This window comes from Ailuropoda melanoleuca, chromosome 1, assembly GCF_002007445.2.
Source record: "Ailuropoda melanoleuca isolate Jingjing chromosome 1, ASM200744v2, whole genome shotgun sequence".
NCBI lineage: Eukaryota > Metazoa > Chordata > Mammalia > Carnivora > Ursidae > Ailuropoda > Ailuropoda melanoleuca.
Window position 1 is genome coordinate 175,889,150 of NC_048218.1, and position 17,913 is coordinate 175,907,062.

The 17,913-nt window shown below is 39.3% G+C and overlaps 1 protein-coding gene across 4 annotated transcripts in view; it reads right to left on the reverse strand.

The window, feature by feature from the left end:
- DOCK4 (dedicator of cytokinesis 4) overlaps positions 1-17,913 on the reverse strand; it is a 412,699-nt gene that overhangs the window by 187,359 nt on the left and 207,427 nt on the right. For all 4 annotated transcript variants that reach the window (XM_034670756.1, XM_034670760.1, XM_034670743.1 and 1 more), the window contains exon 9: positions 1,602-1,683. In XM_034670756.1, coding sequence (XP_034526647.1) covers positions 1,602-1,683 — 82 coding nt within the window. The remainder of the gene's footprint in view (positions 1-1,601; positions 1,684-17,913) is intronic.

Consider the following 17,913-nt stretch of genomic DNA (forward strand, 5'->3'; position numbering starts at 1 on the left):
AAAAAAAGCGGGATTACTTTAAAACTCATGATTTATATAGAAGTATTAAAGGTCATAGCACATTATTTCCACAAATAACAGAAGAAAGACAAAGATAATGTAGACATTCTTAATGGAATTTCGTAGCAGAAGCATATAATTCAAATCCTGTTCTAAAAATACCACCACAATCAACTTAACACTCTTAGTCTACGGATGTCAAATAAAGCTTTAAAAAAAAAAGCCCATTTTATAACAGACAAATTATGGAAACAGCCCAAGTGTCCATCAACTGATGAATGGATAAAGAAGATGTAAGACAGATAGATTATACACACACACACACACACACACACACACACACACACACACACACACACTGGAATATTACTCAGCCATAAAGAAATGAAATCCTGCTATTTGCAATGATAGGGATGAGGCTAGAGAGTTTTATGCAAAGCAAAATAAGTCAGTCAGAGAAAGACAAATACCACAATATTTCACTCATATGTGGAATTGAAGAAACAAAACAAACAAGCAAAGGGAAAAAGAGAGAGAGAGACCAAGAAACAGATTCTTAACTACAGAGAACAAACTGATGGTTACCAGAGGGGAGGTGGGATGGGGTGATGGGGATTACAGAGGGCACTTACAGTGATGAGTACTGGGTGTTACATGGAAGTATGGAATCACTATACGGTACACCTGACACTAATATTGCACTGTGTTAACAAACTGGAATTTAAATAAAAACTGGAAATAAGATAAAAATACCACTACAAGTTTATAGTGTAATCTACTGATGTCAAATAATACTTTAAAAAAAACAATCTTCTTTTAATTTCTCACTCATTCTNTAAAAACTGGAAATAAGATAAAAATACCACTACAAGTTTATAGTGTAATCTACTGATGTCAAATAATACTTTTAAAAAAACAATCTTCTTTTAATTTCTCACTCATTCTTTAAACATTTATGAAGTACATTCTAAATGCCGTATGTCATGCGGAGTGTAACAGGCTCTAACACNGGGAGTGGGAGAGGAAGAAGCAGGCTCATAGCGGAGGAGCCTGATGTGGGGCTCGATCCCACAACGCGGGGAGCACGCCCTGAGCCGAAGGCAGACGCTTAACCGCTGTGCCACCCAGGCGCCCCTCTCACTCATTCTTTAAACATTCATGAAGTACATTCTAAATGCCGTATGTCATGCGGAGTGTAACAGGCTCTAACATACACCAAAGGAACAGAGATGTGTCTATGAATGGTGGGCATTCAGGATTCTGGGCACTACTGGACTTTGGTGTTTTTGTTTTGTTGTTTTGTCCAGCATTTTTATTTTATTTTATGCTTTTTATTATTATGTTCAGTTAGCCAGCATACAGTACATCATTAGTTTTTGATGTGGCGTTCAACGATTCATTAGTTGCATGTAACACCCAGTGCTCATCCCAGCACCTGCCCTCCTTAAGCCCCAGGCCCGCAGCCCCGCCCTACTGTACTGTGTGTTATTTACAAAGTTTAAGCAAAGTCACTATGTTCTCTCACAATAATTTATTTCCCTTAAGTAATATAAAGTACAACCGGAAGAGTCTGCCTCCTAGATGAAATAAGATCCACCTACCACAAAAAGAGAGCAATGTCGTTCTGGTTTATCCGGGGCTTTGGGAAGTCCGTTTCTATTCAGCCTCAAGAAAAATCTCTCACTACAAGAGAAAAAAAAGGTTAACATTCTGAAAATTATTTAATATCTAAGGACTTAGATATTAAATATTAGATATTTAATATCTAAGGACTCTTCTAGTTACTCTAAATCTTACGAGGTAAACTCAAAACATATTAGGTCCTTCATTTGATGTCAGAATTGCTGTTGTAAATTAGAAGCACGCCCAAGGCAATAAACATTTGCTTCACTTCAGACAATACTGGCAAATCGGCAAGTGCAAAAGCAGAAAACGCAAATATATATGCAGACAAAAAATTAACTTTCCAAAGAATAGGTTTCCATATCAGTGATATGCCATTCTTAGTATTCCAAAAAGTAGAAACAAGGGCACTAAGGGGAAAAACACGACCTATCACATTTTGTGTGTTTGTACCTTATTGTTTTCATGTTGTGTGTCATACTATTTAATTAACATCATACAAGGACACCGTCCTGAGTGGTAACCATCTAGTAGAAGGCTTAACAGTTTATGCTCTTATAAATACATCATCCAAAACACCAAGAGAAGGTGCAAGAAATGAGACTTGAATTTGCACTGGACGAAAAGGAGACCTCAAACTCCCCAAAGAACTTGCATTTGAAAATGCAGGGTCCCCAAATTAAATACAAACACAAATGTTACTGATCAGCCACTAATTCAAATCAATATACTTGTGAACATCATTTAGATCCAAGGTAACGGTACCCCATTTATATTCAAATAAAAAATAAATAAATAAGTAAAAGAGAAAGAGTTTCAACCCGAGAAAAATGAATGTACCAGCAACCATGAGCTTCTGAATTTCAATATCCTGGTGCCTACAACAGAATTAAATGACTGCCTGCCTCAGGAAGAGCACATGCAGCCGACACCCACAGGATGCAGTACCAGGGGTATTAGCACCCAGTGTGGCCTTGGTTAGAGTAGCTTCAGCCTGGGGACCAAGCAGGGAGAGTGCAGGGCATTGGTGAGGCTCAGAACTACCAACTCTCCATGCTTATTCTCCACTCAATCCTTGCCTTAAATAATGGCTCTGTCAACGCAAATCTCCCTTCTCTCATACAGGGGAAGAAATGAGAGCCATAACCACATCTCTAAGGACGCATATGGATATGAATTTATGACTGTTCTGGAACATTTTTATTCTCTTTTGTGATTTAAATCTGGATAGATACATGTAACAGATTCAACTACCTGGCTTACCTTGGTTTTTTTTATTCTTACATTATACCTGTTCCTGCCCTCTCATATGACTAAGGGCAACCCATGCACATTTCTGTGGGGTCATTTCCACACCTATTATCTGTGGGTTTTTTGGGTATTTTTCCGGAGAGCGGCGGCTGATGAGGTCTGAATGACGAGAAGATAAATTGCTGCAAGGATTCTCAAGTGAAGCTAAAGTTCCCACCCGATACAATTCTGAAGTCGAGGCTGGAAATGACCGCTCCCACTGAGGATGCAGAGTTGAATTACTACTACCCCAACCGTCATTCGCTATAACTCAAGGAGCAAGACTGTACGCTTTCTTCACAGTGGAAGAAAATTCACCAGTATTTCCAATTTAAGATATGCACAAAGGAAATGTGTAAAAACTCATCTTCGGATAAATGAATTATACTTAAATAATCATACTAGGTAATACTATTTTTGCAAGAATTCACCATTTGATGGCCACTCTGCTAAGGGCTTTACAGGAATGGACCCATTTAATCCTCACTATGCCCTTATAAAGACAGTACTACCATTATGCCCATTTTATAGCTGGGAAAACTGAGACACAGTAAGGAGTTTTGCCCAAGATCACAGACCTGGAGCATAGCTGAGTACTGATTATCTCCCATGTGTTAATTCAAAACCTTTGCACTTCATATGAATGCTACAAGGTAAATCTTTTCTCTGCTTTATAGAAATAAAGAGCAAATATGTCCAGACTACTGAGATAAGAAAGAAGCCATTCATCTGCGCGGGACACCCACTGATTCAGTCAGGCCGGGTCCTAAGAGTACAGGGTCACTCTCACCACACCCCTCCTGGCCTCAAGGGAATGAAAGAAGTGGAAATCTGGTTCAGCAGGTTTCAAAGCAGCCCCTGGCTTAAAATAGTTCCTTGGTCATTTGTTCAAGGAAACATACCTAGAAAAATAAATTGGGAAATAAATGATTTTATTAAACAAATGCAGAGCTCCAAAATGATTTTAGAACTTGGCTTTAGTTAATTGAAACTCCTGAGGTGTAAGACTGGTGTTTGGTTTTGCTTCTTAGTCATCAAAGAATGTGTATTGATTATATTTTAGTCCCAAACACAAGCAGGGTGACCTTATTCCCCTCTTCTTTATCATGGAGGGCACGCGCTACTTTATATTTTTATACTTTTTTGAGATGTGTTTATGTTTGAGGCTCCTCTTTATCCCTACTGGAATGTTTAAAACAAATTTCACTTTATCTTCTGACAGGCCAGTCCAAAAAATGAATACCAATAAGATGAATATACAAAAGTCAACAAGACGTTCTAGATATTAAAATCTTTAATACTGATACAAAATACCACTCTGTATTTGCAAGCTTCATCAATATTCTGGTAAAGCAACGTTTCCTAAAGTATTCTATTTCAGAAAGAGATTCCTTTTGCTCTGTCACTATTTTAATTTCACCAGTCTAGACAGAATCCTGATTATGCAAGTATTATACTATATCATATCCTGTTTCAGAAAGAATATCAATACGTACTAAGCCAATGACATACCCCCTCGCTTAAGCATGCCTTAAGGGGTCGATAAAAATAGACTGACGATGGGTACTATGGAAAAATAACTCATGTGTAATTTTTTAAAAACCAGACTTCTATTAAAAGGAAAAAAAGAAAGCCTTTATGGCCAATTAAAAAAAAATCTTTTTTATTCACTTAGTGACAAGTTATACAAACTCAAATCAAATTCTCTTTAGCTTTGGTGATAACAGCCACTATTTAACCAGCAAATGGTTTCAGAGGTAAGCAGAAGGCCTATAGCACTGGGTGTTAGACGCAAACAATGAATCATGGAACACTACATCAAAAAGTAATGATGTACTGTATGGTGACTAACATAACATTTAAAAAAAAAGAAAAAGAAGACCTATAGCAACACATTACACAATCTTTGAATTACAAATAAATACCCCCCACGCCACCCCCACCCCAAGTTTGGAGAATACCAAAATGTATGCCTTCATGGCTGGGGGAGAAAAACCGAACAAGTCACTGACATGTCACTCTGGTATATCTTCTACAATTCTCTCACAAACTTTTGTGGCCACACATAAAGGCATTTCGAGACTCTACTGTAAGGAAAAGGGTGGCGTCTCCTATTAGAAAACAAGTTTTTGTGATTTTAAAAAGTGGTCTATGATAAGATGTGAACACCTCAATTATATTGCTTACATTTTTTTCCTAACCCTAACAGGTGTGTGTGTTTCTTGCTAATACATTGTGAGTACCTAGAGCACAGGGCGGTCACCATCAACCTTTACGTCCCCAGCTGCTAGCCAATGACTTGGTACTTCCTCGGTGTTTAATTAAAGACTGAACAAATACAATCTTTTAGGAAAAAAATAAAACATGATCCAAATAATTGGGGAGCTTTATTTCCCTTCCTAAGTTTCCCTCTCTTCTCCAGAATGTCCTTTACTTTATGGTGAGAAATGCATGAAATTCTCCAAAGAGACATTTTAATCAATGATGGCTCCCCACCAGATGTGAGAGTCACCTAATTAACTTCATGGCACCCCCAGATTCCAGATCATGCTTTTAACCTTGTCCCCATGCACATTTTATATCTTTATTATATGAAACAGATGGTAATGGAAAAATCTACAGTGACATCATATATTTCCAAATGAGAATACTGTGTCCTTCTTCCTCATCAAAGAATGAATAAGCAAATAGAAACAATTCCAGAAACACTGAGAAATGTGAGTTGATATTACCAGCAAGGGGGAAAAAAATCCTCATTTGACTTTTCCATATACTGCCATGTTCTCCCAGAGGAACTTTCACTGCCAGAGAAATTTAGTGTCCACATGAATTCCGTGTGTGAGCCATTATAAATCATTCTATATTATAAATCAACAGATTCTTTCTTTGGAAATAAACAATGAAAAACCATAATTATTTATTATTTATGATTTGCCTTCTTCTAACAAGGATTTAAGGAAACCAAGATAATGAAATAAGAGTATAAATAAGCATCCCCAGCATGGCCCCAGGGGAAAAACAGTACCAGTAAATATTACCCTGTGCGAGGCACCACAACTTACACTTCACATGGATTTTCTCACTTACTTCTCACAACTGCCTTATGTGGTAGGAACCACCTCCATGCCTACTTTGCATGTGAGGAATCTGGGGCTTGGCGATATTAGGTCAATTGGCCAAACTTGCATGATCAGCAAGGGTGGAGCCAGGAAGTCAATTAGTCAGGGTCTGACTCCAGAATCTCAGCTCTTAACCACAACTGCTAAACTGTAGTTAAAAGAACAGACTACCTTGAACAAAGGAGAGCAAGACTAACCATGTCATGTGAACGGAGAGTTTTTATTGTGAATATTTTCAATAAAATAAAAAATAATAATGAAAACACATGAAACTGAAAATCAATCAATCAATCAGTCAAGCCAGACAGCCACCCAGCCAACCAGCCACAAACACATCTGTGTTCAGGGAGTTTACATCTGTGCACCTGCTCAGTTACTGCATTCCGACCGACTCAAAAAGATCTCTGATAATGAAGAGTGTATTTCCATAGAAAAGCTCTTGCCAGTGATCAGATAACATGGGGTGTACCATAGGGATGGGAAGCCCATGATGGCTTCTGTTCCCATTCTCAGCAGGACAGGATGTTCTGGTCTTCCCGCCGCTCCGCCTATCAGAGCCACTGAGAAGCAGTCGCCCTTCCGTAGGAAAGGCCTTGCCTGGGGTCTTGGAGGCACGCAGGCCAGTTGTGGGAGGGTGCTCTCAGAAGTAATTACTCAGAAGTAATCCTATCAAGCGGCTCTCCCATAGGGTATTCCTAGGATAATCAGTGGCTTCAAAGAGCAATGCACCTAAAGTTAGGAATGGCCAATGCCAAGGAGATTTTTCTGTTTCTCTGGATGGATTCATGTTTCCCTCTCTATAGTTCCCATCTCGTAAGAAGCAAAACTGCCTGGTGATTCCAGGTATGTGAAAATGATACAAACTGTATTTTATCCAAAAATATATGAGTGGGGAATATCTTGGGTTGAAACGTGTGATGTTAAAGATTAGTAGTCTAGACTGATCAACCTACAAAAAATTACAAAGAATATTTCTAAAATCATTGGAACAGTTAAATCACTGAAATAAGTATGATCCCCAAGAGTAACAGTAACACAAGAGAGAAGACACTTAGATGCTTAAGTTCTGGTAAATTAATCAGAAAAAACCCTAACTGTCCGGTTCTTTTACACTCATACTTTATGAAACCATTTGACCAAAAACTACTCCATGTAGTAGTGCCTTCAAAAATGCAAAGTCACTTGTCTTAAAGTTAACTTTGCCATGTATAAGGATAACAATTAATATCTACTCTACAACATGCAGAAGTGAAGGGAGAGGTGCCAGGAGCCAAGGCGGAAACAGTGGGAGCGAGAGGACAAAGGGAAGAGTGAGAAGATGCGAGAGGATGGTTCCGCTGTGCTTACTCCGAACCTCTATCCACAAGGCAAGAGAATGCTAACATACGGTGATTTCATGCTTCTATTTCACTACCTCTGCATTTTCTCAAATGCTTTCTGACTGAGGAACAGGATAAAATGCTGCCAACAGTCTGAGGGGGACCATTACCGTGTTCTTTCCTAGAACAAGTGGCAAAAGACAACTCAAAACAGGAAGGCTCCAGCAACTTTCTAAATGTGGACTAACGCCGCCCCCCCCCGGGGGGGGGTGGTGCTACCGCCCATTCCTGCAAAACTCTGGGGAGGTGGGCGGAGGCTGTGCTGGCCGCTGGACCAAGGGCTTCAGTGCTCACTGTGGCACAGAGGAAGGACAAAAGGAATGCTCAGTAGGAAACAGAGACACCTGCCACCTTCCCATCTGGGGGCTCCTAACCCAGGTGGGCACAACGTGGAAGCTGTATAAAACCCAGGCCCCACCCTGGACAGCCTGACTTACTAGGTCAGGATGGACCTCAAGACTCCCTGCATGTTTAACAGCCCAGTCATGTTTAAGGCCCACTGTTTTGACTCAAATACCAAGGTCCTAACAAGTCAGAATTGCTGGCTGTCTTTTACAAGAGTCATATCATATATACCAGAAAACAGGCAATGCATCCCTGGGACCTTCAGGCCAAAGACTTTTCCCTTTTCTTCTCCCAACCACATAACCAGACAAGGGACAGTTTCTCCTTGGCAATAAATGAAAGCAACTCATCAGGCAAGACTTCCTAAATAAAGCTATTAATGTGCTTTCTAATTTTAAAACTGAAGCAACGTTAGGGTCATGAGCTTTTTTCTGATTACAGGGAAATGGAAAGAGAGTGATTGTCGCTACCGAGGTTTCTGGAGTTCACCTAAAGAGTAGACAGACTATGAATTTTCTGTTTTTAATATTAATGTCCATGCTCAGATTCACCTTAAACATATTTGAGGGTGAGGGACTAAGCAACCAGCTAATGTGATGGCTTTGTCAGGACAGCAAAGGATTTTTTAGTTGAACGATACAAGGGGAGATAATTTTTTAAACTATAGTCAACTCTATTGCCAATTTAGAACATCGTGCTGATTCTTTTTTACTACTAAAGATGACTGAAAGCACTTCATGCTATTTTTCTTTTCAGAGAATAAAGCTATCTGAATCGAAACTTTCTAGAAAAGTGTAACTCAATGAAAAAAGAAATTCCATGCGTTTTAAAGTCATAAATAAATGATATACATATCACCTGCCATTTCACATTGCCGACTGATGGATTTGAAAAAATGATCTGCGTTGACTGTCGATTTGAGAAAACCAGTAATGCTATAAGTTCAAAAGACTCGAGACCCCAGAAATCCCAATGTTGAATTCAAGTAAAATCCTTAGAAATAGCTATACCGTTTGAGAAACTCAGGGAAATGCTTGCTTGCACCATCTCTAGAGAACTCATTAAGAATTTCACTAGAAAACAAGTTTCTCAGAGAAGTAACAAAAAGTAGGCAATGATAGGATCTGGTCAACAGAAAGAGGAACCATGAAATAAGAAGGCCTATATAGGCAGGATATCTCATGCTTATTCTTCTGGGAATTTACATAATTTGATCATTATAAATACCGTATCTTAGACACACCGTGAGGGAGGAAACACTCTGGTCTATGCACGGTAATTATTCTGACCTTTCTAACAATTCCCCTTTGTTAGCGAAAGCACCTGTAATAAGAAATCTTGAAAATAGAGCAACCTTGAGCTTAAATATACTCTGGATTGAAGCATGCAGTTCCTTGCAAGGAAATCTTAAATGAGAACAGAATAAATAATAAAACTGGAAGTAAGTCAAGCCCTATAAAACCATTAAATACAAGACATCTTTCATGCATTTATTATCTCAAAAAGATGTTCTATTTTTTAAAAGAAAATAAGCAAAAAATCAAATTTCCTTTCAACAATTTACTGACAGATTCTTTGTATTCATTACAAGTTTAAAAACTGAAAACTATCTAAATCATTATTAAATACTATTTATTAGCTACATGACACATGCAGTTGAGCTTTTTAAAGGTCAAATGACTTTTTTTTAAACAAAGCAGCTACAAAGTCTCTAAACCGATATACAAATGTTAATGTGCATGAGAACAGGTACATTACTTTTCACAGAGGTTTGTAGTTTTCGGAAATTTGAGAAGGAGCCGAAGGCACTAAAAAGATTAGAAAGCACTGCTTTAGACACTGCAGATATTTTTGTGAAATGGAAACACTATACTGATTAAAATACAAAGAGATGGTATAGAAACTATTTTTTAGAAATACTTCTTGACTTAAAGCTTAAGAGTATTTTCAAAAGCATGAGAATCCGAGTTCTGGAAGGACAGGGATTTTTTTTTCCCTGTATTATTCATTGATGTGTCCCCACTTGCCCAGATTAGTGCCTGGCTCTGAGGAGGACAGCAGTTATTGTTTGCTCAATGAATGAACATCAATGATTCAACAGCAACAGTGTGAAATCATCCTCAAAGGAAATAAAAAGAAGACATAGTCTCTGTTTAACTTGCAGTCAAAAGTCTCTAAAGAGAAATACTGAGGAAAAGGCACTGTATATGTGTCTGGCAGTTTTTATTCACATTTTTTACCATGACAGATTTTGCAAATGATGCTCCCACAGGGAAGGTCCGAGAGCGTACTTCTGATTCACACAGAGTAACACGCAGCAGCTCCATCAACACTCCAGAAGCCCTCAGCAGCTTGAGATCTCCCTCTCACTGAGAAGCACATGCCCACCGGAGTAGAAGGATGACAACAAAAATGAAGACAATAACCGCACGATCTTACCATGTGTTGCCTCAACAACAACAAAAGACTTGTAAGCTTCCTCTAACCGCATCGATGCCCACCCAGCGGCACAAAAAGATGATGAGGGGATAAAGTCTTATCTTCAGAATAGGAGCCAATGAGGGCCCTATCATTCACAATTCCTTTGTCAGTGTTCAACCGTCTTACAACAGAAATGGCACCGAGTACCAAAGAAGTCCTTGTGAGATGGGCGGCTCAGTGTGACTGAAACTTCTACAGTGGGGAACTTAGGAAAATGAAATCTGAATTCCCTACAAGCAGCAAACAGAGTGCAGAGCAAGAAAGACAGAGATGACCAGCTCCTTGGTAAGAAGAACACAATCTGGTCGTCTTTTAAAACACGGGAAGAGGGGTCAAAGGGCCTTGTGGTCACACTCTCCAATAATGCACGAAGTAAGAGGAGGCATGGAGCCTGGATAAGTGGGGAGAGCTAAGAATGAGAAAGCCAGCTCTGAATGCACCGACTGTGAGCTTTCAGCTTTCTGCCACCTTGAACTTCCAGCCACTTACTGTTACAATCATGTATTAATTTGCAATTTGAAAAATAAATGGAATTGTATGGCTCTTAAAATGCTACAGAGAAAGAGTGGATGGCTTCTACCCTAGGTGTTCTCAGCGTGAATAAAGTTATTTCTTTGCTTCTTTTGTTTAGATCTTCCTCCTGGTCCGTTTCTTAAAATGTCTCCGATGAAAGACATCACCACATCTCTAAAGCAATTATTTGTTGTTGTTATTTTTTTTAATACGTGATACAGAAGTGTGACCACAGGGGAAGCAAACCACAAAATCTGATGAATTCCCAAGTGACAACAGTTCTGATTTTCACGCACCCGCTGGAAGAATTAAATGATGGAAAAGAAGAGGGAGAGTGGAAAGCAGTAGTGCCTTTAAACAGGAGGCCCCAGGGAAGGTCACTGCGGGTCACTGATGGCCAGACACCCACAGTGAGATGTGTGCCAGCACGTCTAGACAGCAGGAAGCGCTCTGGGCCGTATGGAATACTTGATGTTGCCACACGGCGAGGAGCTCGGACGCCTTCTCTATCTATTTCTGTTCTCAAGCAGAGTTGTGCTCCCTGCACCTATGGCCAGATGTTCTCTCCACATTGTTGCTGTGCTTTGGAGAGGTGACAATTCTGAGCTAGCTTCCTAACCCAAAACTCTACGAAGATCTCTGCCAGCTATCCTTCAGCATTCACAAACCACAAACGCTCTTCATTTATGATAAAAATATCAACGCTTAACTTACGTGATCACACTCTAATAAATTGTAAATGATGTATGAAATGAGAAATTCTAGCACAGTGCTCAGAGAATTAAAAAAATCTTATCCGCTCTCTTAACTGTGTTATGTACCATACATACAGTGGACTCCAACACATACACACAGACATACATTTCTCCTAGTCTGGGCTAACTGTTCTCTCTGACAGCTAGCTGCCTTCTACCAGCTCTTGAAAAATTTTCCAAGAACCTGAATTTTTCAAAAATAAAACAAAACACCACTTCTTTAATTTCCTTTAAAAAACAAAAAGGCTGTTTTTAGATCACATCTGCCCCTGAAGAGACCCATCAGAAGCTACGGTTGTCATTCCTTTGATTCTCCGCATCATGATGCTAGATTCCCAATCTTCTCATTCTTTTCCAGCTCTGATGTTTCCATCTCCACCCCCCAGCACCTGCGTCTGACTCCTACTTCGGAGCACCTCTGGCAGAAGCTGTGTAACTTGGGAGCCAGGATTCACTACCCCTTTCAGACCTCTCTCTTTGGAAGGGCCTCTCCACATGAAGCAATTCTATCATTCCTCACTAACTCACTTCCTATCACACTCCTGCTCAGTGTCCGCTCACCAGGCTCCTGTGAATCACTTTCAGTCCCCAATTTATTCTCTCTTTTGCTCTCCAATGACAGCAGATCTTGTTTCCCAGCCTTATCTGTACAAGATCAAGACCACGAACCCAGTGTTTCCATCTCAACATTTTCTGTCCATTTCACTGCCCTCACCTCCCCTCCTCCCACATCAGAAGCAGCATCATTCGTCTCAAAGTAGATTCCTTCCCTTGCAGCCGGGCTCCCTTCTGCCATTTGCTCCAGGATTTGCCTCTGAATCTCCAGTAAGGTCTCAGACTGCTGGGACACAACAGATACTCCTATGAAACTTGTGTAATGAGTGAATCGGTGAACAAGTGAATGGTATGCTTTTCACAGAACTGCTGCCTTTCTTCACTTTTGAGAGGGCAAACACGTACTAATTCAGAAATTCTGGGAAGCTGGTCCTAATGAAGACAGAGGATTTTGCCTGACATATAAGGTACGTCCTCTCACAGAATCTTTATTCATCTTCTAAAAGCTGCTATTTTGCTTTATATATAAGTCAAAGTTTATGCTTTAAAGGTAATGTTATAAAGTACATGTTATAAAATACTGAATATCCTAGACCTTAGGAAAACATCCCTCTCAAGTTTTGTCAAATCCGTTTTCAAGGATATTATTGTCAGTTTATATAAACCCAGGAATATTATTACAGGCGGAATGGAACCAAGACCATCCATGAGACTAGCGCCTAGACCAGACTAATAAACTAGTCTTCCTTATTGCTTTTTTGCCTGTGTGCATAAAACATTTGAAGCAGGTAACTCATTAACCATACACACTAAACTGCTAGAAGTTAAACCAAGAACCCATATACCTACCACAGAGAATCCACAACCATTAAATTTTGTCACACTAGCCACCTATCCCTTTATTCTGACTTTTTCATTTTTTTCCCTTCTTGTTGCTAAAGTATTTTAAAGCAAATCATACCCCTGATGCCATTCGAGCTGTTTACTAGTTAAGTCTCTCTGAATCTTACCTAACTATAATAACATGTACTTTAAAAAACAACAATAATTCCTTGCAAAATATAAGAATTCAAGACCAGATACCATTTATCATTTCTGGTTATGTTAAAGTACATTTCCTATTTGGGTTTTTGAAAATCATAATCTTTACAGCTACCATTTACTGACCAATTACTGGTGTCGAGCATTACACTACAAAGTATATCCATTTAATCCTCAAATAATCCCACGAAGAGAGTGCTATTATCATCTTCATGTAGTAGATAATTAACAGCATAAGAAAAATGAATTAACTCACCCCGGCCGATTCAGCTACTGAATTAAAAAAAAAAAACAAAAAAACAAAAAAAACCCAGAATTTGAACCCTCTGACACAAGAGCTGGGCCAGTTATAAACCATACAGTGGTGCCTGGTCCAGATACGGGAAGATACGTGTCTTGAAGATGGAGATACATTCAGACATACTTCATAGTTCTCTATGAATTCACATTAAAAAAACCTGTGCCCTACCAATAATATTCACTACTTATCTTTTTCATAAATGACAGAATTAGGATGATATACTAAAAAAGAAGGTGATTGTGGGCAACATAAAATTTACATGGAAATGAGGCATTTCAAGGAAAATGAGAGTTTGTATGTATTTCCTACCGTGTAAGAAAAATACATAACTTCAGGAAAGAATGTGAATAAGGTACTGGCAGAAAATAAATTTTATCTGAATTTAACTACTAGGAAAAGACTTTTGGAACTGGATCACCAGAATAAGACTTTCCAGGAATACTACCCTGCTGCTCTTTTCTCAAATAAAAGCCCATGCCAGCAGCAAGCCCTGCACGGAACTAAGTACCCATTTGTGGCACTTAGGTCCTATTAAATAAATTCTCTGATGAGAATGAAATACAGTAATAGATTGGTCATGAAACAAATTTACAGCTTTAATTAATGAAGCCTTAGAATACATCAGTAAACAAAGTAATGAAAGTTATAAGGGAAGTAGTCAGCCAGTGCACGATGTCATTTTCATTGGCCCATATAATTTACAGTCTGCTGTGGAGTAACTGACACAGATCCACATGGGGAAGACAGGAATGAGTACACACATGCAGAGCGGTACAGCCTATGGAAACAGAAACACCGGGAACATTTCTGCCCCCAAACTGTTCAACAGCCAAATTTAAATGCAAGCCAAAGGAGACATTTGTAGCACATAAGGTTAACCAGTTTGATTTCTTTATATATATATTTTTAAAAACCTCCTGATATTCCCAATCCTATAGAGCTCAGTTTATGCACATCCACACCCTTCCCCAACCTTGTCCTTTCTCTGGCCCCTGGCTCATCGCCCACCTGCAGTCTGAAGCCCATTTCCTGATGCCTCTGAAGGAACGCTGACCTACCAAAGACATCCCCTCTCCTCTGAGTGCAGTCTCTCCTTTGTTACTGGATCTTTCCTGTCAACAAGCTCATTTTCTCTCCCACTCTGGTTTCTTTCTTTCTTTCTTTCTTTCTTTCTTTCTTTCTTTCTTTTTTTTTTTTTTAAAGATTTTATTTATTTATGTGACAGAGAGAGAGACAGCCAGCGAGAGAGGGAACACAAGCAGGGGGAGTGGGAGAGGAAGAAGCAGGCTCAAAGCAGAGGGAGCCTGATGTGGGGCTCGATCCCATAACGCCAGAATCACGCCCTGAGCCGAAGGCAGACGCTTAACCGCTGTGCCACCCGGGTGCCCCCCACTCTGGTTTCTTAAAAAAAAAACAAAAAAACAAAAAAACCCTCAACAGACCCCTTACCACACACTGGTGAGTAAAACTTGGTTGAGGAAGGAAACAGGATACGATAAGTACTAAAGATGAGGAGAATGGGTATAGAAAAGTGATTCAGAGTACTGACTCCTGATGAGGCTGCAAGTTAAAATACCAGCCACACGACATACCAGCTATGTCACCTATTAATTGCTGTGTGCCTCAGTTTCCCCATCCATAAAAAATTGGGATAGCAATAGTACCTACCTCATAGGGTTGTTACAAGGGATAAATAAGTAAATATTTTTAAAAGAGCTTAGAACAGTGCCTGGCACACCATAAGCATTATATAAGTGCTTTGTTAAATAAATAGAACAGAAAAGAAGAAAATAAAACAAAATAAAATTATGGATGATATCTAGGGAAATGGCTACCTGACTTTTCCAGCTATACCCTTGTAGACTGGGGAAGTTACAAACTTTCAACCAGATAGATGTTCTCTAAAACCATTTACTCATATAAAATGTAATTTATCAAACTCATTTTTCTACTAATTATGTAAATGTCAAGACTGAACAAAACTCAAAGAAATCAAAGTATGTTATATTTGCTGATAGCTGAATCCAATGTAGCTTTATCTGCAGGGGCTCTGGGCTGGTGCTGCTACACAAGCTACTGAGGAAGGTAAGCTGGAAAAGGAGGACAGGGCAGGTGCACGTGAGCAAGATGGTGTCAGAGGTTGACGAAGTCTTTGCGAATACTTACAGCAAGACTTGTCTTACAGCAGAGGCCTACCATTCGGGGCAGCTTCGGGTAGAAATTGTTTTGAGATAAAATCAATGGGCTTTCTAAGTATGGCCCAACTTCAGTGACAATTTAAGTTTTTTGTTGGAAAACGTACCCTTCCCGGTACTGAGGAGATGCATGTGGGTCATTGTTCCACGGAGCGAACCACAAGGGGACAATTTTCATATGTTTGTCTCCTTTCGCATTTGCCATCTCCAAGTACTGCTGAGACATTTATCAACGGCACACAGTAAGAGTCAATGCTACTTTGCTTTTCTTAAGGTTTTTGAGAAAGACTCAATTCAGAAAACCAATTTCTATAGCAGAGTATTTCTGAGGCCCTATGTTAGTTTTAGTATTATCATTACCAATAATTTATAACAACTTATTATTAAGACTATCAGTCTCTGAAGTTCTAACTCTGGCCAGTAAAATCCTGCTTGACTATGCAAACTTTCTGTGCCTCGGTTTCTTCACCTATAATATTAGTGCTGATAATATTTTTAAAGCATTTAGAAGGAAGTCTGGAAAATGGTTAGTGCTCAGTAAATGTTGGCTGTTTGCTTCTTAGAGGAGGAAATTAAAAAAAAAAAAAAAAGTCCCAACCAGTTGTTTGCCTTGTGGGAGGAACAAACATCTACCTGGACACGGTAACTTCCTGTGATTAATGGTCAGGATAAATGCTATAAATATTATACTTAGAATGTGTTTTATTTTTTGTATATTATAGCACTCATGATCTTCCTTAACAACATGAGCATTCACTGAAATATACCACCTTTTGTCTACAGATTTGCATTGTTTGGGCTGGACTTGGAACTGAGAAAAAGAAAAAAATCAAATGATCCAGTTTCCTCAACAAAGGAATTACAAGAAAATTTAAGAGGGAAAGAGGGAGGGAAACTGTAGCTGAAAAATGACTTGCGAAACTTAATCAACCAGCCGTAACATATGGGCTTGATTTGGATCTTACAAATTATAAATTCTTTATCTGGGATTCCAGATAAGGAATTTGTAAAATTATATGAGTCAATATGGGAAAACTGAAGCTTGGCTGGAGATGGATACTTGATTATAAGGGAATATTAATTTATTAGGTAGTAATTTCTTTGCAATTCCTCTTTTTAGGGATATACCCCAAAATATTTACATTTGAAAGTAGGATGTCTGGTATTTGTGTCCAAATAATCTGGGGGCAAGGAGGAGGACTGGAAAGGGGTGTGGTTAAAACAAGACCAGGTCTGAGCTGATCACTGTTGAAGCTGGAGGCAGGTACATGAGGCTTTATGATACTATGCTACCTTTTCACACATCTGAAATTTTCTTTAAAAAAAAAAAAAAAAGAGTTTAAAAAAGAAATGCAAGGTGATTTTAAAATACCCATACATCCCACACTGTTGGGCCTAAGAAGAAACACAATGTCTCAAAATCATATCTTACCTTTATAATAGCCTTTTCTGAGAAGATGCAAATACTTAAATACTTTACATTCATGAGCTGTACTGGGAGCAACGAGGCAAGCCAGACCTGTCACCAGTTTCAAGATGAATGAAAAGACAGAGGCAAGTGAAGGGGTCAGGGCAGCAGCGGTCAACTGCGAAGACCAGAATCAAGTCCAGTCTCCAGATCTGCGCATTCTAAGGTCCTTTCAAAAGGTAATGGAGACACTTCCCTGTGCCATCAATGGAACCAAAGCTACTAACCGCAAGGTTTGAAAACTCCCTGAAAGAATAATCACTGTGCTGCCCAAGGTCTCAGAAAGTCAAGAAAAAAAATCTGAGGCTGTTCCACCACCTCCTAAGCATATATATTCATTCTTATTCTTTTGCTGATTACCTTTACGGTGATTATGGGGTGTAAAAGCAGTGAAGAAGGATTTAGGCTTGATTTCTTCTAGGGTATTACATATCAGGGGGATTATCAGAGGAGTGTGTGTGACAGAGGCAAGGGGGAGGGGAAATGAAGGAAAGGGGGGAGGGACAAGGGAGAGGCAGGCACATATGGGAGCCCGACCATGGCACAGAGCAGGAAAAAGGTCCAGCTCCTGGTCTGAACTTGGGGGCCACAAAAACATATTTTGGGGATCCTGCACCCAGGTTATTTTCCTACTTTTACCAAGTACATAGGAATAAAACAAGGGGAACTCTGTTGATTAAAACCTAAAAGGGTGTTTTAGGAAATTTCAAAATAACAAGACAAAACTAAGAGTGCAGCTAATATTAATCCTAAATTAACATATTCCTGTAGTGATGCCATGTGAACATTAGTGGCAAAGGGGAATTGTTAGTCTTCAAAACCTTAGCTTAACAGGAACGAGTAGAAGA